Source organism: Idiotropiscis lumnitzeri, chromosome 6 (genome assembly GCF_059441095.1).
Source record: "Idiotropiscis lumnitzeri isolate Australia: NSW breed Sydney's pygmy pipehorse chromosome 6, RoL_Ilum_1.0, whole genome shotgun sequence".
Lineage (NCBI taxonomy): Eukaryota > Metazoa > Chordata > Actinopteri > Syngnathiformes > Syngnathidae > Idiotropiscis > Idiotropiscis lumnitzeri.
The window spans coordinates 4,168,871-4,189,213 of record NC_142396.1 but is presented as its reverse complement, the minus strand read 5'-3'; the positions used below and the strand labels follow the sequence as shown (position 1 = coordinate 4,189,213).

General features: G+C 40.1%; 2 protein-coding genes across 6 annotated transcripts in view; one reads left to right on the top strand and one right to left on the bottom strand.

The window, feature by feature from the left end:
* The first annotated feature begins 22 nt into the window (after positions 1 to 22).
* On the top strand, positions 23 to 4,112 carry nts (neurotensin). 2 transcript variants are annotated; one of them, XM_088297467.1, is made up of 6 exons: positions 23 to 98; positions 324 to 365; positions 1,358 to 1,430; positions 2,016 to 2,068; positions 3,302 to 3,580; positions 3,790 to 4,112. In XM_088297467.1, exons 3-6 carry the CDS (start codon positions 1,367 to 1,369, stop codon positions 3,934 to 3,936), a joined length of 543 nt encoding a protein of 180 aa, XP_088153593.1. In that variant the 5' UTR covers positions 23 to 98; positions 324 to 365; positions 1,358 to 1,366; the 3' UTR covers positions 3,937 to 4,112. The 2 variants fall into 2 exon arrangements, with proteins under 2 accessions (XP_088153593.1, XP_088153592.1); XM_088297466.1 differs by lacking the exons at positions 23 to 98; positions 324 to 365 and having other exon boundaries at positions 376 to 1,430.
* An 11,716-nt stretch (positions 4,113 to 15,828) lies between these two features.
* Positions 15,829 to 20,343, bottom strand: part of LOC148334625 (alpha-1,3-mannosyl-glycoprotein 4-beta-N-acetylglucosaminyltransferase C-like) — an 84,329-nt gene continuing 79,814 nt past the window's right edge. For all 4 annotated transcript variants that reach the window (XM_088298046.1, XM_088298045.1, XM_088298047.1 and 1 more), the window contains 3 exons: positions 19,307 to 19,446; positions 19,072 to 19,219; positions 15,829 to 18,920 (listed from right to left, as the gene is read on the bottom strand). In XM_088298046.1, the coding sequence (XP_088154172.1) occupies positions 17,764 to 18,920; positions 19,072 to 19,219; positions 19,307 to 19,435 (1,434 nt within the window). In that variant the 5' untranslated portion in view covers positions 19,436 to 19,446 and the 3' untranslated portion in view covers positions 15,829 to 17,763. The remainder of the gene's footprint in view (positions 18,921 to 19,071; positions 19,220 to 19,306; positions 19,447 to 20,343) is intronic.

Genomic DNA, 20,343 nt, shown 5'->3' with positions numbered 1-20,343 from the left:
GAGGAGGAGAGGAAAGAGGAGGAGGAGGAGGAGGCTACAAAAGTGGGACGTTATACTGGCGCAACACTGCCCCCATGCACCTGCGTGGCCAAACGGAGGTACTGCAACACACTTGTGCATGCACCTGTTGAAGAAATGACACGAGCGTCTTAACCGTTATGTACCGTTTGAGACAAATTTGACATAATTACATAAGAATACACTAAATGTCAGTCTTTCACCCTACATTTCGATATTTTGCCTGCAACCCAAATACTTGCCAAAAAAAAAAAAAGCATTTTTTTATTTAAACATTCAAAATGTTAAAATATCATTCTGTCCAGGTTCTACAATGTCTGCGGCCCATTTAAGGTGTTCTTGCTCAGGTAAGGAACTGTGAAAATGTTCATGCCATAAATGTGTGTATTTTTGGGACTGTTGGAGCGCTATTTCATTATTTTCTTTCATTCATTCATTCATTTACAAGCGTAGACAGCAAACTGAAGCAATCCCCATCAGTGGCAAAGCTACATGGTAGCCAAGTGTGGCCAGGAGGCATATCTCAAGACAAATTTGATTAGAATCTGTCTTTGCTGAGAACTGTCTGTGTTCCCACCACATTTGCCCAGCTTCTTGCAAAAAAAATTCATTTCACACAATTTCTCTGAAGGCTCACATGAGGAAATCTCGCAACAGAAAGACTTGTATAAGTCGATTTTGACGTATTTTCCATCAGACAGTGATTACAGTTTAAACGGGGATGGTTGAATGTGAGCGTGAATGCTTGTTTGTTGGTGATTGGGTGGCCTGCGATTGGCTGACGATCAATCCAGGGTGTACCCCGCCTCTTGCCTGAAGTCGGCCAGCACAACAATCACTCTCATGGGGATAAGTGCTATCGAAAATGGAGGGATTTATTTTCAGCGGTGAATGAATCATCCGCATAACTGCTGTGATGTTTTTAAAGCGCCCACCTCCCCTCCGCACCCCAGAATCCCCCCCAACCAACCAACCAGCCAGCCACCCCATCCCATCATCACCCCGCAGACCACATTTGATGTCAAATAATAAAATGACAGTCATCGCCAAATCTGTGACGGCAGAATGACGTGTGATGACACATCTGTATGAAGACATGACGGTGGGTGAGTGGAAGGGGAAGCTGAGGAGGGGGGTGTGGGGGGAGGGGGGATGTGGCTTGTATATAGCTGAGGTTCACATCCAAGCGATCCTCATCAGCAGAGGCAGAAGCAGCAGGGAAGTCTTCTCAAAAGTTTCACCTCTATGGACTAAAAGACACCATCTCATCAGGATCACATCTGGGACTTTTCCCGCTTTTTCTTCCCATTTTTCACTCATTGCTTTTTTATTTTGTGAGTTTGTTGAGATGCAGGCTCACTTGGCTTGTGTGCTGCTTCTGCTGTGTTTCACCTGCAGAGGGCTCTGTGCAGGTAAGATGCATCCAGATCATGAAATGTTCTCTTTGGACTGGTACTAATATGTGGAGCTGTTGTAGTCTCAGTAATAATATTATTGTAAATTATTGTTGCTTTGGAAACATTTTTGGAATATGTATATAAATTTGTAGTAAGAATATTTTTTTCCAGACATGATGGATGATGATTACCACTAGAGTATAATCTGAATAAGATTTAGAGTACAGTATTTTTAAATTCAAAGTAAATACTAGACATACTATCATGTTCAACTATTTTGAAATTATTTATTACACTGTTGTTTTTAAAGACAGACAGTCATCATAATGATTAGATAAAAACATTGTTAATATATATTAAATCTTTTTTCAAGTTATTTTATACAGGCAAAATTGGTGATACTCAGATTGGACATAATTAGAATAATTTGATTATGAGTATGATGATAATTTATAATGTTGTTAAATTAACACCTCTTTCCTTTTTTAATACAGTGAAATTGTTAATGCTTGCTTGGATTTGATGAGATTTGGCATGCGTACATAATGCTATGCTTGGTGCTTATATTGCACAATATTAATATCGTAAAATCTTCTTCAGACATGGAGCAGGAGCTGGGAGAACAACTCCTTGGCAGCCTGTTTGCTTCCAAGGTAAGAAAACACTCCACAAAAGGTTCTCACAGCTTCACCAGCGCTCCATTGCGCGCTGCATTCAATAGAAAGTTCACATAGACAAACACTGCCATCTGCTGGCATAGTGGGGTACTGCCCCGTGATGGAATGTCATTCCGGGTAGTCGTAGCTGCACAAACAAGTCATCCATTTTATTTCTAATTAGCCATTTGAGGCTTATTTTGACCACTTTCGGGTGTCCTTCAAAGAGAAACACACCCTAGATAATTTTGTGTGATCGAATCGTGTACATTATGTTTAATTGCATTTTTTTTCATTACACGTGGTGGATCATGGCAGCAAAGTTTAATTGTCATTGGTTTAGCAGTGTGCCATAGAATTTTTGAAAATTCAGACCCCAGAACCAGTTTTACTTGGCAAAATTAAATTAGTTTTTTTTTCATTAATAGAGCCACAAAAAAAAGTCTTAAACGTCCAACGAATACGAAATTAAACAAATACAAATTGGCTTTGTTGTGACATTTTTATTCAAAACAAATGGACAAAAAATGTCTCAAGAAAAAATACATTTAATTTAGGAGTAATTTGCACCGATACATTAAAGATGGACTCACTATACAGTCTGGTTTTGGTATTGGAATTTATGGGAAAATTCAACTCGCAAAATTAGTTCCATTTCACAGCATGAAATTTGGTAGCCATGTTTTTCTTCCATCGACCCACAAAAACCAAATCAAGAAACCATGCCAGTAAAGACACAGAAAGTGCGCCAGTGTGTTTGAAGGTGCCATTTGAGGCTCAGTTTGACAATTTCCAGGGTTCCTTCAAAAGCCACCAACTTGGATTTGCCGTTTCAAGTTGGCATCACACAAAACAAAGCACACTTTTGTCAAGCAAACGGATGGAAAAATCCACAAATATTAAATGAAGCTTTAGAATGTAATTTCTTGATGTTAAATGATTAAAAAACATCTGAATGGTTTGAACTCCAAATACTTTTTCTGTGGTGATCATCATATGTTTACTCGTTATCATCACTGGTACCTTTTTCTGTGCTCTGCTCCAAAGGCAAAGAAATGTATCAACGAGTGTTTTTTTTTTGTTTTTTTAAACATAAGAGTCCTGTAATAAGAGTTGCATTAAATTAGCAAGCTTAAATTGTTTAATGAAAATATATTTATATATAGGATTAAATCATTGTTTTAACATTTGGATTTAATCCTCACTTTCTGATCCTTCTTCCGCAAACAGCTGAAACAGGCGAGCAAGCAGAGCGCCCCCTACTGGCGCTTATCGCTGGTCAACCTGTGCCGGCTGGCTGGAGGCCTGCGTCTCGGGGAGGAGGGGGCGGAGGAGGCGACGTGGTGGAGGAGGAACGGTGAGGAGGCTGAAGAGGATGAGGAGGAGGAGGAGGAAGAGGAGGGGGAACAGCAAATGATGATGAGCGAGTGGAGTAACCAGAGGCTGGATGATGACCTCTACAGTCTGAAGCACATCTGCAGAGCGCTGCTGCACAGTCGCCAGGGCAGAGTGAGTTACGGGATTATTTTATTATTATTTTATTTATTATTATCAAGTAATTTTCTTGCCCCAGGGAGTTCCGCAGGGTTCAATTTTGGGGTTCCTTTTTTTCCCCCTCATTGTATGTGTTAGCAAAACAATGGCAGCCTCTCTTCATCTCACTGAACATAAAAAAGAAAATTTGTATATTGATTAAAAAATTTTTTTTCTCCCAACAGCTACGCCACAACTCCAGAGAGTACGTGGAGGGAAATGGCGGAGACGCTCCGCTTAAGCGCAAGTCGCCTTACATTCTCAAGAGGCAAGCCACTCATGGAGCCAAGTCTCGGAGGCCGTACATCTTGAAACGGAGTGAAATTTACTGACCTGTAACCCATCCTTCTATCGCCGCCCACTCATGCTGCGACCAACTTTTTCCCGCTCTGCCGCTCCTCTCACTGAAATAAAGATTCGAGCATCACGTTGAATGAGAAGCTATATTTCTTTATTGACACTTTACTTTGGTTTGTTTGTGTACTGTACATCATTAAACAATCATGGTACAAAAGAAGGTCTCTTTTACTTTCATGGAACGCAAATATGGTGGTTCTCAAGGCTAGAAAATTCATTTTTATGAAAACAAGTAGTGGATTAAAAATTTGCTTCTAAAGTCACACAAAACATCAAACACAAAGGACTGACTAGTAGGCCTTTTTCCACAGTTTGGTTGTCTTGCTTTTTCTTTGACCTTTCTTTTACACTTTATGAAACATTTAAAAAAGATATGCCTCAGGGTCCCAAACTTTGTTTTTATTTTTTATTGGTTGTGTTTTTTTTACATATTTTACTTTGTTTCTGTAAAGAGTGGTTTGCTTTTATTCACTCTATGATGTAAAAAAAAAATAAATAAATAAACGCCAGGAGGCGTTGGACCCGTACCTGGATCAGCCTTCTTAGAAGCTGCCATTACAGATGACAGCAGACACCGGATTTGAATTCACAATGGGGGAAACAAACATAATAAATTATTATTATTATCATAATATAAATACTGAGTAACGCGTTTATTACACAGTAATAACGCAAATATGATTAAAAAAAAATTGTCGTAAAATGTATGTTTAGGCATCTTTTTTTTATCTTTTTTTAATCATTTTTTGCTTATTATTAATATTATTATTATTATTATTATTCCTCTTTAATGTCGTATCTGAAGAAATGTCAGGTGAATGACCATTGCAGCCAGCAGATGGCAGTGTTGTAAGCCATTTCCTTCTGCCTTTTTCAAAGCGTCTTTGGACTAAGTGACTTTGGTGACACGGTGAAGCAGCATGTGGCTCTCTGGCCAAGGTTATTTATATATGTCATTTATTAATTGTATGCCATGCGGCTTCCCATTTGGTGCACGTGTGTGATGTGCACAGCTTGCCATATGTATGTGCAGTACTCGTCTTTCTTGGCAAGGCAGAAACTTTAAAGACAAGGACGGTTTTGTGGATACTTTTTATTGGAGAGCTGCAGGCGCCACAAGTTCCTGACTTTCATTTGAAAGACATTTTGGAAATATCTTTAAAAAAACACACACACAACGGAACTCTACTTTTTGTCTTTTTTCCAACCCCAGAAAGTTAACTTTACAAAGATTTGAGTGTGTGCGTGCGAGGGAGTGCGCGTGTGGGTGTGCGTGTGCGTGTGAATGTCGTGCCTGAAATGAAAAGCCACAAGACAGAATCTCATATTGCAGAAGTGTTGAACAAACCCTAGAAAAGATTATTGGAAGTCTCTCGGGGTGTCTGTTTTCAACATTGCGGAATGAATGTGTACATGTTAAGATCGGAACATCAAATTGTAACACATTTCTCTGAAAAGGAGAAAAAAAAATCAGCTTTTAGGAGGAAAACAATGTGTTAAGAAGAAAATGAAAAGTTATTCCTTAATAAAAAGTCAAAATCTTAAGCAAAAAACGTTTTTGGTGGGAAATTTAAAATCCCCCCCCCACCCGGAAAAGGTATTTATTTCAAATGATTAAAATATCGGTCCCAAAAAGGACTTCTTTTTTTTTAAGCAGTTTTCAGTTAGATTAGTGGAATAAAAAAATGTGCAATTTATTTTTGGGTAAAATTATCAGTATTTAGTTCTTTTTTTGTTTAAGAGAATTCTACAAAAAAAAAATACAATTTGTATCATTTCCCACACGAAAAATTACAAATTTGAAGAAAAAAAATTAAATTCAATATTTTTTTCATTCTCTTTCTAAATATTTGTCAATTCTGTTTCCTCACAATTTTCCCCCAGGCGTTGTGTGTAGGACCCATGAAGAGACAGCACGCCTTCGCTGGAGCTGCTGTTGGCCACAGCTCACATCCATACACTCACACGCAGACTCGTCCAGGTCACGTGACACCATGCCTCCCCTCTGTAAGTACAATCTATTTCCTTAACATTTTATACTTGCTGTATTTTCTCGTTTGTTCGAAAATGTTTACAATGTACTTACATTTTTTTTTTACTAAGTTTGCGTTTCAAGCCAAAAACAACAACAGTAAAAAGTATACGGCCTCTTTATATAGCAGATTTTGTATCCCATGTGACAAAGCAAGATTCACCGTCCTCACAAAGGCGACTAAATGCGATTCCTTCCCAAGTTTTCTTGGCTTCAGGTCGTCCCATTGAGACGTTTTAGCGGCAGCATCCAGCGCAGCTCGAAATGTCAGCTAAATGGGAAAAAACGTTCCCCGCCAGATGTCTGAGCAAACTTTTTAATTTAGTCCAATGATTTGGCGGCGGGCGCAATTGGTCGTGTCTTTTCAGGGTCACGCCAATCGTTTTGGTGATGGACATCTGCTGTGTTGAAAAGCAAACACGTCATGCGATGATGGAGTGCTTGGCACCCGCAAACATGATTTTGAAGTATGACACTTTTTTCGTCCAAATTTTATTTTTATAAATAGAAATAAATTTCTCATAAAACATGGAATGTTTTTTTCTCAAAAGTTACAGATAAAAATAAAAATGTGACACTTCTTTTATTTATTTAGAAAATTATCCAATTTTCCAATGTAAAAAAAAATAAAACTATTAATTTTTTGAAATTTCATTTTTCTTTGAGAATTTTTTGTTTCACATACATATGAAAATATGAATCCACATTACGCAACGAGTACTAATATAGCATTTCCAAGCGGGGTCAAAAACTGACTTCCTCTTCCATAAATCAACTTAATTATCAGCAGTTAATTAGACACGCCCCCTCCAGGCCCTCCCCACTTGATTCGCCTCTAATCGCCGTTTATAAGCCGCAATATCTTCGGAGAGAACAATGTGGCCTCTTCAATGAGCACGTAACCCCGTGTGCTCGCATTCGAAGACACAGTCACACATCGACAGCATCGATGACACCGCCGCGTCAGTCAGACCCCCCCCCGAGTTGTTGCTATGGCAACGTCACATCTTCCTGGTGGGCAGTGACAAGCAAAATAGAAAGACGAAATAGTACAAGAAAAACACCGCACTGTTACAAAAGTGGTCCAAAAGTCCAATTTTTGGGGCGAGGGGGGTGGGGGGGTGGGGTAGACTCTCATGAGAAAAGGGTATTATTATTATTAGTATTATTATTATTATTATTATTATTATTATTATTAGTAGTGTTATTATTGTGGTTGGTAATATTAATAATAATAATAGTAATATTAATATTAATATTAATATTAATATTAATATTAATATTAATATTAATATTAATATTAATATTAATATTAATATTAATATTAATATTAATATTAATATTAATATTGATATTGACATTGATATTAATCTTGATATTGACATTGATATTGATATTGATATTGATATCGATATTGATATTGATATTGACATTATATTAATATTGATATTGACATCGATATCGATATTGATATTGACATTAATATTAATATTGATATTGATATCGATATTAATATTGATTAATATTAATATTACCAACCACAATAATAATATTAATATTAATATTGCTATTAATATTAATATAGTCCTCGGCAAATTTATTCCGATCGTCCTCTGAGTCGGGCTTAATGTAGTGTTCTGGCCGACACACTAAAGACAACTGTATTTAGTTATTTAGTGCAATTCTTAACTTTCACGTTCACTTTTGAATATCGCGGTACAATCGCATGTGGCCTGAGCGAACTCATTATAATGGACTTTTGACTCATCCAAAAATAAATAATTAAATAAATCTTTGTATTTGAGTACTTGTGCTCTAACCCTAACCCCTTTCCCTCCCAGGAAATGGGCATGTGTGGTTCTGCTGGGAGGTAACGGCTGAAGCTGGTGCGTTATTAAAACGTGCAGCTATGTGACAGCGACACCCGCAAAGCCCCCCCCCCCACACACACACCCCCGAGCTGACAAAACACATATTTGCACGTCGTCGAGGCCTCTGCTGGTACGCCAGGCGCGTCCCGCTCCCACAGCCAGATGGCTCGCCGTGTTCCAAACACGAGGATGTCAGTAATTGTGGCGGCGAGAGCAAGATTGTATCTTTGCCTGCCTGCGCTAATTAAAATGACTCACTCGCTGTCCCCCTCCCCCCTGGACAATTGCAGGCTTTTGTCACACAAGCTGCTCTCCTAATCTTTCAACATGAAAGTATTTTTATTCTGATTTTTTTAATCGAGTTAGGGCAGCACGGTGTTTGACTGGTTAGCACGATGACCTCACAGCGCAGAGGTCGTGGGTTTGAAGCCGGCCTTCCTGTGTGGAGTTTGCATGTTCTCTCCGTGCATGTGTGGGTTTTCTCCAGGTACTCCGGTTTCCTCCAACATTCCAAAAACATGCATGGCAGGTTGATTTTACACTCTCAATTGCCCGTAGGTGAGAGCGTGAGTGCAGGTGGTTCTTCGTTTTTGTGTGCCCTGCGATTGGCTGGCAACCATTTCAGGGTTTATCTTGCCTGCTGCCCGTATACGGCATGGGATAGGCCACAACCCTCATAAGGATAAGCTGATCAGATAATGGATGGATAAATAAAGTTAAAGATTTGAAGTATTTTTTTAAGGCAAAACGTTTATTTTTTTTTAAGGAATTATTTACATTCAAGAAAGAGTGGAAATCTGTTTCAGGAATAAAATTAATTTTTTTCTGAAAAAGAAGCGGAAGCTCATGTGTGGGAAGTATTTTATTTATTTATTTATTTTTTAAATTTCAAGGAAACAAAAATTGACACAAAAATTTTCATTTCTTAAAACAAAACTCCAGAAAAAAGAAAATATTCAAGAAAAAAAAATTCTTTTTTACATTTTTTCATTTTTTTGGAAGAATAAAATCGTTCTTCATTTTTCATTCTTTCAAAATTTGAGGAGATAAATTTAGATATTATAATTTTTTTCCCCATTAACTAAGCTTTTCTTGAATATTTTTTTTGTTTGCAAAAGGCTACATTTGGTTGAGAAGATATTTTATTTTATTGCTTTTTTTTTACATATCCAAAAAAAGCAAACATTTCATGAATAATTTTTTTTTGTGGAATCCATTTTTTTATCCAACAAAATGTTTGATTTTATTATATATATATATATATATATATATATATATATATATATATATATATATATATAATATATATATAGTGCTTCTACCACAGCTGCAGCTGTGCTTCACGAAAAATAAGTCAAATCTTTTTGTGGCAAGGAGTTTACGATTGTATGGTTGCCTACTTGCACTAATTAAAGTGAGTCAATTACTTGCTGGCACCGTCATTGGGTTTCCTTGCGCTTTCTGGCCTGCGACTTGCAGTCGTTTGAGGAATGAGCAACGTGCGGGTGTCCGGCAGGGATGCTTCTGAGCAAAATGCTGCTGGGAGCCCAGAACGCACGCAGCGCACGCTGACATAAATCTTTAATTAGCGCCTTTTACAGTGTCAGGCTACATGGCCGCCCGTGTACTCGCGTGTGCACACACACACACTCACACACACGCACCCCGACTCACACACACGCAGTCATTTGATGTGATAAAAGTCAAAGCATGTGCATCTGTCAAGGCTTTTCCTTGCATTCCACAGAGCATGCTGTAAGAAATATCTGGAAGTGACTTGTTTTTTTTTTCACGTAATCCAGATTCATGTCCACAGAAACTGTCAACCCCTTCTGGTGTGCACGCCTTGACCACCAGGGGGCAGTACAATACCTATAACCGTACGGTGAAACACGAAGAAGACCATTTCAACCACGCTTGCATACTATCAGTTATTTTTCGAGAACATGTCCGCGTGTTTATCTTTACTTTGTTTCTGCTCAAATATCTGTTGTTGTAGTTTTCTCTTGGTCATATTAACTACTGCGATATCAATGCTAGTTTTGTTAGAGCATTGATGGTATTTCAAATTATGAGTTAGTGGTCGATTATTGGACTTTGGTGAAACAAAGATTATCTAGAAGCTTTTGCAGATATGAGGCGCTGTTTGGCTGATTTTTTTCCCTTTTATTTCGACTGAACTATTTGAGAGACGAGGACTGTATACTGGCAGTGATACCGAACAATTCTTCAAAAAACAGGCTTTAATATTTATTGTCACTCCTAGACGAAGTTTACTGTCAAATTAAACATAAAACAAAAATAACACTTTGTAATTGAAAACATTCAGGAAAGGCTGCTTAGCTTAATGCTAACAAACAAAATGAAACACCTGAGACGGGCTAAACATGGCGTCGGTGTTTTGCCGTTAATTATCCATTCAGCAGAGGATATTCGAACAAAAGCTGTGGTGCAACACATGTAGACAGAATTCAGTATTACTGAGGAGTCTCCGAATCCTGACCCCAAAGTGTGCCTTATATTTCTAAGACCCAAATTTAATTCTAACCTTAAATATATACCTAACAACCTAAACCCTAAAATGAAACCATGAATAAAATTCTCCAACCCAAATAAACCCTCATTTCAAAACTGTAAAACCACTCATAACCATAATATTACATTTTCTGCAAACCGGAAGATTAACTTTCGAGCGGATGAGTTTCTCCTTCTGCTTTTTTTTTTCTTTCTTGGGATGTGTTAAGAAAAGACGATACGTATATATACACTTCTTTTTACACTTTCACAACTTCAAATGTGTCTGAATGTCCTTGAGATTTGTTTTTTGTCCTACCCGTCCTTCAAAGCCAAGCATAACCAAACGAGGATGTATTTTCACCGTGACGCTCAGCAAGCTACTGTATGTGGTTAAAAAAAAAAAAAAAAACATGGTTCCAATAATAATAAGGAGAAGCAGCGAGCACAGCCCCACAGGAGATTGCGGGACAATCAATTGTCGCGGTTGCCATGGTTCTGCCAGCACACGGGAGGCCAAAGCCCGCCAGGCTTCCTTCCTTCCGTTGCCTTTTGATGCTCCCGTTCATGGGGATGACATCTGCCCCCCCGCTGAGGCGTTTAAGTCAAAGCCGACTGAGAAAAAGCAGCCAATAGCAACCCGGCAACAAAATGGCAGTTTTTACTCTTGTAGCACGCACACGGACGGTTGTTCCATGTGCGCTGACGAGCACCACTGGACATTGGACTGGTCATCTTTTGTGTGTTGCGGCACTTCTCAATGAAATTTGTCATTTGTCGACTTGTTTATTTGAGAGCCACATTTTTATTAGGTTCACTCTCAAAGCATCTTCATAAAAACAATTGCAACCAAAAATTGAAATTTGGCAGGATTGAGTTTTTTTTCTTGATTAATTGCAATTTTTATGAAACATAATAATAATAAGAAAAACTATTGGTTAAGGTCTGTAGCCATTTTGGTTTATTTAAGTGAAGTATTTCTCCCAAAAAAATTTTGTTTTAAAATAAAACAACAACAATTGTTTGCGCCATATCAATTGAAATTTGACAAAACTGACCAGGAAAAAGTTTTTAAAAAAATTACAAAAAAGAAAAAGTGCCTAAACTAATTTTCTTTTTAAAATGAGGGCATCCATTTGGAGGGGGGGGGCTTAATTCAAAATATCGTGATTTACAGCAAAACCAACCTTTTTTTTTTTTACAATTTCCATAAATGAGGTCACTTCAGTCTAAAAAAAATACGTATTTTTAGCCAAAACACGAAAAAGTCACGTGACACAATTCATCCAATCAGTTTCACAGGTTATTTTGGAGGATTTCATTTTGTTCTTTTCCCTCATGGAATTGTCACAGCAACCATCTGTTGTGTCGGCTTGGCAGACTGCGAGAGCAAACGTTTTCCAAATGTGGGATGAAACATGAGAAAGGAGCGCATGGAGCATTCAAAGTTTGTCAAAGTGGACTCGTTCCACGTGGCACGAACTGGCGGAATGCGGAGCCCACTTCAATGCAATCTATGACGCACCTGGAACACAAACTAACAGCTAAAGGGTTATGATACGACTTTATTCTGTAAAAAAAAAAAAAAAAAAAAAAAAAAAAAAAAAAAAACGGATTCTTTTAGTGTCGTTTAGCTTCGAAAACATGACTTTCCACTGATAAGCAGGAGCTTTCTCAAGAAAATCCGACCTGATTTCCATAATAATCCTTCCCTCTCGCAAGATTTTGACTCTCCATAACGGATTGCACCGGAAAAGACGACATTATTTATTTATTTTTTAAAGATTTTTGCCACAATCTTCTTTGATGGAGGTCAAAATCGGACATTGATTGAGCCAGGTGTGCTCTCTGTTTTCTGTACCAGAGGAACACAATTTTCCTGCATTTACTAAACAGGAGGAGTTAAGACAAGACAGAAGGCTTCGCGGGGGCGTTCGCCTCCGAATGGCTCGTCTCTTCGACGAACGACGCTTTTAAGCGCTGCCAAATGCTTCGTCTCGCAAAACAACGAGCAAAGACAACCCCCCCCCCACCCCCCGCTTACACCCCGCCCCCTCCCTCATCTCCCCCCTTTTGGGATTCAATGTCGCCAGTGAATGATTTTTTTTTTGCCTTGGGGAGGGGTGGGCTGGGGGTGTTTCCTTGCGTCCAGCTGGTGACGGCGACAATTACCAAAGTCTCTCGGCGGTGGTCTCGGAGGTGCCTCGTCTGCTTTCAAGTGCGTCTCCGAGCAGGTTGTGTGTCTGGAGGCCGGCAGCTGTCACAACAAACGGCGCGCACGCAAAACATGAGCAGCAAATGGAAAATGTTTGGATGCAACGGCGAGTCTCCAGAGATCGGGAACAGATCTTGTAACGTGACAGGAATGCAGAAGATTCCGATCGGATGCTTTGGTCGTGCGCTGCTTCACGGAACGACAAACAAACAGATACACGTTTTTTTTTATACATTTCTAGAGACTAGTGATTTGCAAAGTGGGGCATGTGTTCCACTTGTGATACGCTCGCGCCCTCTAGTGGTCACCTACAGAATCACTGAATACAATTCCAGCGCGTTCATCAAAATAAAAAAAATTTCAAATGACAGACATATCGGCAGCCATATTGTTTCAAAGATATGAGTTGACTCCGAAGCTTTGTACACGGGCACTCATACAAGGCGTGTGATTTGTTCCCGGCACGAGATCCACCAATGAGATTAAGATCGTGAGCTGATTGGCAGCATCTTCACTCGTTCTATCTCGGCAGTCTCGTCGACGTTAATAAACGAACAGCACTTTTGAACAACGTTCAGTTAGTCAGAGCGTGGAGCGCGCTCAGCCATCGCACGAGCAGCTTAGAGCAGTAGGTGTGGTCAAACTACGGCTCGGGGGCCACATGCGGCCCGTTAAATGTTTTATCCGGCCCACTGAAATTGAAAAAAAATAAATAAATAAAACCTTGTTCATGTTTTATTCTCTAAATTGTGTGGTTTTTCAAAGACATATATATTGTCGGAATGCTTTTGTTCACTTTCATTTAAAATTTAATGTTTTTTTTTCTTTCTCCGATGAGGTGAGGTTACCAAAACACTCCATCCATCGGCTCCTGGTCCGACCCCTCTGTCAAATTTTAGAACTCATAGAGGCCCACCAATCAAAACGTTTTCCCACCCCTGAGTTAAGGTAAACCAATTTTAATTTAAGAATGATAACATTAACAGTTATTCACCAACGTTCATCGTAATCGTCTGCTTCGTGGCTTGTGGAACACGTTCTTCTCACAGCCTGCAGCTTGGTAATTATTCTTCATTTTGCATTTTTAAAGTTAAATTTGTTGTGGAAGAAATATTTAGAAGTTCGGGAACCATGTCGTAACAGGATAATAGCGGCATAAATAGCCCTAAAATAAAAATGATTAAAAAAAAATAAATAAATAAAAAGTCAACCTCGACTTTGCGTTTTTCACTATTTTTGTAAGAGGGCAGAGATTTTTTTTTGTTTATTCTCCCCCAAAAATTGCATGACTCATAAGAATTCCCTTTTTCAGAAAAAAAAACTATTTAATTCCCCAAATAATCCTTCCTTCTGGTAGGATTACGACTCTCGAAAAATGTTGGGCTGGAGAGATCAAGACGATTAAAACAGATTAAATCAAATGAACTGCCAATTTCTTCAAGTCATGAAGAACCATTTGGCAACTTTTTTACGGGCACATCCATTCTGCCGTGACGGGAGACTAAACGGCACCCGGCGGGCCTTGTTTTTGACATTTTGCTTGGTGTTAATGCCTAACTGCAATCCAAATGTCACTCGGTCATCTATTTATTTTCCTTTTTCTTTTTTTTTTTAAGGCACCTTTTGACAGGAGCATAAGCCTGAAAGCTTCAAGTGACATTTACCCGTGTTGTGAAATGAAACACGTCAAAAAAAAAAAAACTTTCATATAGTGCATCAGGAAAGAATTGACAGTGCTACATTTTCCACATTTTGTTACAGCCTTATTCCAAAATGGATTCAATGAAATAAATTCCCAAATCTTTTTTTTTTTTTTACAATTTAATTAATTGTACAAGTCTTAAAAGTGAAACCCTGTGAATGATAGACATTTTATATCAAAGATTTTTATTGTTAAAAAATGTGGCCAAAAATTCGAAAACTTTTACTGTTGTCATTAAGCGGTGGTATGAGTGCAAATTTAAAGTTAATTTATTCCATTTTGGAATAAGGCGGAGAAAAGGAAAGGAAAAAATGTGATGCGAATAATTTTAAGAATATTTTCTGGTTGCACTCCAGGAATATTTTAAAAATAAATGTGAAATAGAATTCAGACATTTTTCACAATCTCATCAAAGGGGTGTTATTTGTAGAATTTTTCGAGCAAAATGAAATAAATTAATTTTGGAATAAGGACGGAGCACTATGAATACTTTCAAGACACACTGCATATACATATGATTTTGTTGTTTTTGAATTCTAATAAAATGGCAAACAAAAGTCATATTTCATTAAAAAGTGTCGAGTGTTGAATTTTGAGAGTCAAATAAATGGATTCAATTTTGGAAAGCTGAAACGAGAAAATACGGCAAAAGAAAGCGCTGTCATTATATGACAAAGATACGATTTCAGAGTTTCTTATTTTTGATAATTTTGCAAAAGTTTCCCAAAATTATTTTTCATTTTTTCATTAAGCCTTGATGTGTGTAGAAGTTGTATGCAAATTTATATACAGTATAGTTATAAAGGTATTACAGTAAATCTGATGTGTGTCCCTCATGCAAATCAAAACAAAGAGCCAGAGTGTGTCCCCTCTAGCGTTCATTATGGATGCTCTTGAGCAAGAGGGAAAAAAAAAAAAGCATATTATGAATATTGAAATGAATAATGTATGTTTTTGGCTGGCGGCTAAAACGTTAGTCTCAGGATGCTTCAACCAACTGCAAATGTCACAAACTGATTTTCTTTTTTCTTTGCGTATGGTTCCACTTTTATGTCAAAAGTGTGCAGTCAAGCGACGAAAACATGACGCTGGTCTTTCATGGGTTTAATCCGTCTCCTTTTTGCAACACGACATCATCATACAACGTGTGGATAAGCATCGCGGTACAAAAATATTTGCGGCATCTTACAGCGCGGCAGCAACGAGAAGGACAGAAGGAGAGACACAAAGTGTGTTACCACGTCTTCGACGGGAATCCGGGCCCGGGAAAAGATTTCACCATCACTTCATGCACGTGTTTACATGCGTCACATGACCGATATCGCGACTCCGGACTGCCACCTAAGCTAACATCCGGCTCGGGTCATTTTGATGCTTTTCAGTGGCCCGACAACGACGCTCACAGAGAGTTTGTCGGATTGCAACCACGTTTGAAGCTTTTGGAAAGATGGGTGATGCTGAACTGTGAATTTTAATAATTTTTTTTTTGCAGCATGGACGGTAGATGACTCGCTATCGGTTCAGTAAAATTTTAATTTTTTTTTTTAAATTCAGACCCTGACTGGTACTTAGCAACATGACATTTGGTAGGCATGTCTATCACGAGTTCATCCACAGCTACTTCTTGGGCACTAATTCATTATTATTGTCAATATTGTTATTATCATGTTATTATTCATGAACAATGATATTCACTTATGATAAGACACTGACCATGTTAATGGTTTCTCATTCTATTTTTTTATGAACGTAAATAAAAAAAAAAGAAAATCAAGCTCAATTCTGGTAGGCAGGTCTGTCAAGAGTTGACACACAAGAAGCAGACTAGAGAAGACACGGGGAGTCTGCTATTTTGTTTTAAATTGGCTTATTTTTTTAGAGTCTGTTTTTGTCATAAGAGAGAGCATTTACTGCGGGAAAATCGTGCTGCTGAGTGTATATGGGAGTACCAAAAAAAAACAACAGATGGGATAAAAAGAAAAGAGCAGCACTGCTGGCTCATTCTTCACTGAGCGATCTCATCACCAGTCTAAAAAACAAAAAAAAACAAAAAAACAAACAAACAATGTTCTCCTGTCAGCCACTTTGACACAACACGGAGCAGACGCGGCGACGCAAGGGAGGAAAAACGCCTTCAAAGTGAATATCCAAAGTGGCAAGCTCCTCAAGATGGCGCTCCTCCCGGCGGCTTAGCGGTGAGGGAGCTCATTAAGGTCCAAACGGGGACGAGGCCTGCCGGGAATCCCACAGCGCCACTTTGCCGCCTTGTTATCCGTCTTGAAAGGCTGCGAAAATACACAATTACCTCAAGTAATTGCTTCTCAAGGACGGGCTGTTGTACGACATTTCCTAATAACGACCACACCCTAAACCTTTTATTAGAAGACATATACGGAGATGCGTAGGTTAAGTGTAAGACCTTGAGATAATATTTAATATCTTGTAAGATTTAATTGAATCACTTTTGATCGCCTTTTTGGGTGCCTCGAAATTCCCAGACAAAAGTTTTCCCAGTGTGTGTATTCCGGTGAAAATATATTTTGAGGGTTCTGTTGGAAAACGCGTCACTTAGTTGTGGGCCCTGTAAAATTGGAAAATTTGGGGATGAAACAGCCACGTTATGGGAAAATTAAAAGAAAAAAAAAAATCGTAAGAAGACGAACGGAATCATGCTTGGAAGTCAGCCATGTTGGTTTGGGGCCGCCATTTTGGGGCGAATGCCTTGAAAAAGTGAAAAAGAAAAAAAAACGAAAATTAATTTGGGTTGGCATGTGATGAGGACGTGAAACATGAAAAAGACGTAAGGACCCAGAAATGAAAACTGAGCAGGAAGTTGAACCTTTCAATTTGTCAGATGAGCGACGTAAAATAGCGATCAAATCTTTTTGGCTGACTGTGGGTGGAGCCTTGATTGTCAAACCAAAGCATTTCACGATGCACACCATGTTGCCGGATTTTCTTTTCTCGCTTTTACGACGGGTGCTTCAATACATTAGTTTAAAAAAAACAAAAAAAACCTCAAAACAACAATTTTACATTCAACGACTTTTAACACTATTCAATACTGGGTAACGTTCATGTCAATTTACAACGTTCACTAAATACTTCCTGTTTTTCGGAGCACAGACGACAGACATAGACGGCTAATGTTAGCTTCTGCCGACCAGTTTTATAAGTAAAAAAAAAACGACTTTGGTGGTTGTGGTCTTCACGGTCACGAACGTGTTGCAATCACAGTCTTGACACCACGCGACAATTGCTCCGTGCTCGTCTTTTCCGTTCTACGCTAACACCAAACACAAGAACCAGGAGGAAGATCCGCGAATTGCAGGTATCAAAAAAACAACAAACAAAACTTGAGCAATCCAAATCAATAAATACGTACAAAACGCTGACGTTGGAGTGGAAATATGTACATTTATAATACAAATTGTTGCCTACAATGTTCTAAGGGTCCGCACGCCCGTCTCATTGGCTGGGCGGAGGCGTCGTCCATAAACTTATACTTCGGATTATGAGCCACTCTTTCTGGCTGGCTGTCACTACGATACGCACGCAGTCCACATCGAAACCGATCTTGTGGTCCACGTCCCGGACCTCAATGTTGCCGTTCTTAAACTCCCCCAAGGTGATGTACGAAGAACACTGCTTTCCCTTCTTGGTGCCCACCAGTTTCTCGCCGACTTCCAGAGCACCGCGTTGCAGGATGTCGTTCTGTCTATCGTCGGATCCCGTGGCGATCTTGATCCGGCTGATCTTGGCCGACTTGTTGAAAACCACCACGAAGAAGTCCCCGGTCGACGGGGGCTTGCCCCAGAAGTATTCGTCCACGGCGCTGTAGGCCTTGGCGGCATCGTAGCTCTCGAAGACGTCGATGTTGGTGTAGAGGCGCGCCGGCGGGTTGTCGGGAATGTCCACCGCGTCCTCCTCGAAGTCGTCGTCCTTCAGTTTATTCTCGACGCCCTTGTAGGATGAGTAGTAGCCCATGTGCTGGAAGAGCGACGGCTTGAACCGGATCACGTCTTTCTGGGCCAGGAGGCCGCGGAAGTGGATGAGCAGCCAATCGCACGGCATCTCCTGGTAGAACATGAGCAGGAAGTGCGCCAGGCGGGGCAGGTCCCGCGCGTGGTACAGTTTCCCGATGTAGCCCAGCTTGGAGAACTCCAACATCACCCAATAGGATCCGTCGCGAGAGGCGATCACTTTCTTCAGCGCCGTCAGGAAGTTACGAGAGCATCGCACGTCGTCCTCCAGCATCATGTAGAAATCCGAGAGGTTGGTGCAGAAATTAAGCAGGAAGGCGTAGTCCACGTTCTGCTTGGAGCGGAAGCGCACCCGGTCCTCGGGGTCGTTGTAGTTTCTCTTCAAGCCGTCCAGGGACGGGTAGTACTCCTCGGGAGCCTGGATCACCAGCAGGCGGCCGGCGATGATGTGGTGCGAGAATTTGCGGCTGATGTCCTGCAGCAGGTTCTCGCACCACTGCGAGTCGAAGTCGGCCAGGTGGACCACCACCACGATCTCCTTCAACTCCTCGTAGCTGGACTGGTCAAAGATGGACTTGATGGTGTCCAGGAGGTAGTTGCCGCGCTTCCTCTTCACTGACGACAACCCGATGGTCAGATATTCTGGCAATGACAAGGAACAAATGATGAGCATCATGTTTGGAGGACTTTTCTGAAAAGATGGACATGGGAGGCAAATCGGGTCCAACGTGGACTTTTGGTGTCAAGTGAACCGTGCCTGCTTAAAATCTTTTGACAGAACATTTGGACATACTCTTTCGGTTGAGCGGCGTTCCGGCCAGATAGCGGTAGGTGACGTTGATGGTTCCCGAAAAGTTACTGAGGTCTCGGAAGGTGTGTACGTATCGCTCGGTGCTGGGGGGGCGGGCCGACGTCTCCCTGAGCTGTCTCTTATCTTCTTCCTGGAAGACAAGGTGGAGCATTCAAATCTGTTAGACACCCCCACGCACACCCCCCCCACACACACACGAGATATTGGAATTACGAACCAGCACATATCCGTCTTCAATATAAAGGTTGAGGAAGAGGAGAAACGTGATGAGGAAGCCGAGGAAAGGGATGGCCGAGCGCTTCCGCAGACACCTCATCTTGTCCAGGGACTTCCACAGCAGCCTCATGGTCACGTCACCTGCAGTGCACGCGTCACGGAAAACGTTAGCAACACGTGTCCCGGAAAACGCCGTTCATTAATCTGACCCACAAAATATTTCGGTGATCATGAAATTAAGATTTGTTGCGTTCATCGGGTCATATATAACAGAATGTCTTTATTCCTTCTCAAAATTCATTTTTCATTCGTGCGCTCGTAGGTTGGTTGGCCAGTTAGTTAATTTTGTTTCATTATTTATTTAATGATTTAATCTTGAATCAATTTAATTGTAAATTTAATTCAATTATTCGTTATATTGCTGCGGAGAGGGGAGCTCTCCAATCTCGTTGTACACTCAGTACAATGACAATAAAGGCCATTCTGATTCTGATTTATTAAAATGTGGTCGTTTGGTGCGTTCGGTCACGAGTTGGTTTTTTGGTTAGTTGGTTAGCGATAAAAATTCCCCGAATTTTAGAACACAAGACAAGGATCAATAGCCCCATCTGTTACTGTACATCCCCATGTGTGATTTTTTTTTTTTTAACAAATAGATAATCAATTTCAGACTACTTCTTTGAAATCGGACAATTTGCCGCTGATGATTTGTCAGAAGCCTCCATGATGATCACAATCGTAAACTTCTCCTTCACGCTCATCAGCGCGCATGTCGTTGCTGCGTGTCACCATGATGAGGGAAACAACAAAACACAACACGACGCTCGTGTGGATTATGCGGCTTATGCGCATAAGTGCTGTAGCGTGGCTGCGATGATGCCCAGGTGTTGCCATGGCAACCATCTTCTTTCCTCCTACCGAGAAACTCAGCTGACTGACAAGACTGCACGTCCGTCTTATATTCCTTGACCGGGGGGATAGCTATAAATTCCCAGGATGCATTTACCGTGTGTGTGTGTGCGCGCGTGTGTGTGTGTG

Excerpts from the sequence above, each read along its gene's own strand:
- nts (XM_088297466.1), top strand. The coding sequence starts at position 1,094 with ATGACACATCTGTATGAAGACATGACGGTGGGTGAGTGGAAGGGGAAG. Across the intron at positions 2,069-3,301 it reads GCAGCCTGTTTGCTTCCAAG|CTGAAACAGGCGAGCAAGCA; the intron begins GTAAGAAAACAC and ends TTCCGCAAACAG. Across the intron at positions 3,581-3,789 it reads TGCACAGTCGCCAGGGCAGA|CTACGCCACAACTCCAGAGA; the intron begins GTGAGTTACGGG and ends TTCTCCCAACAG.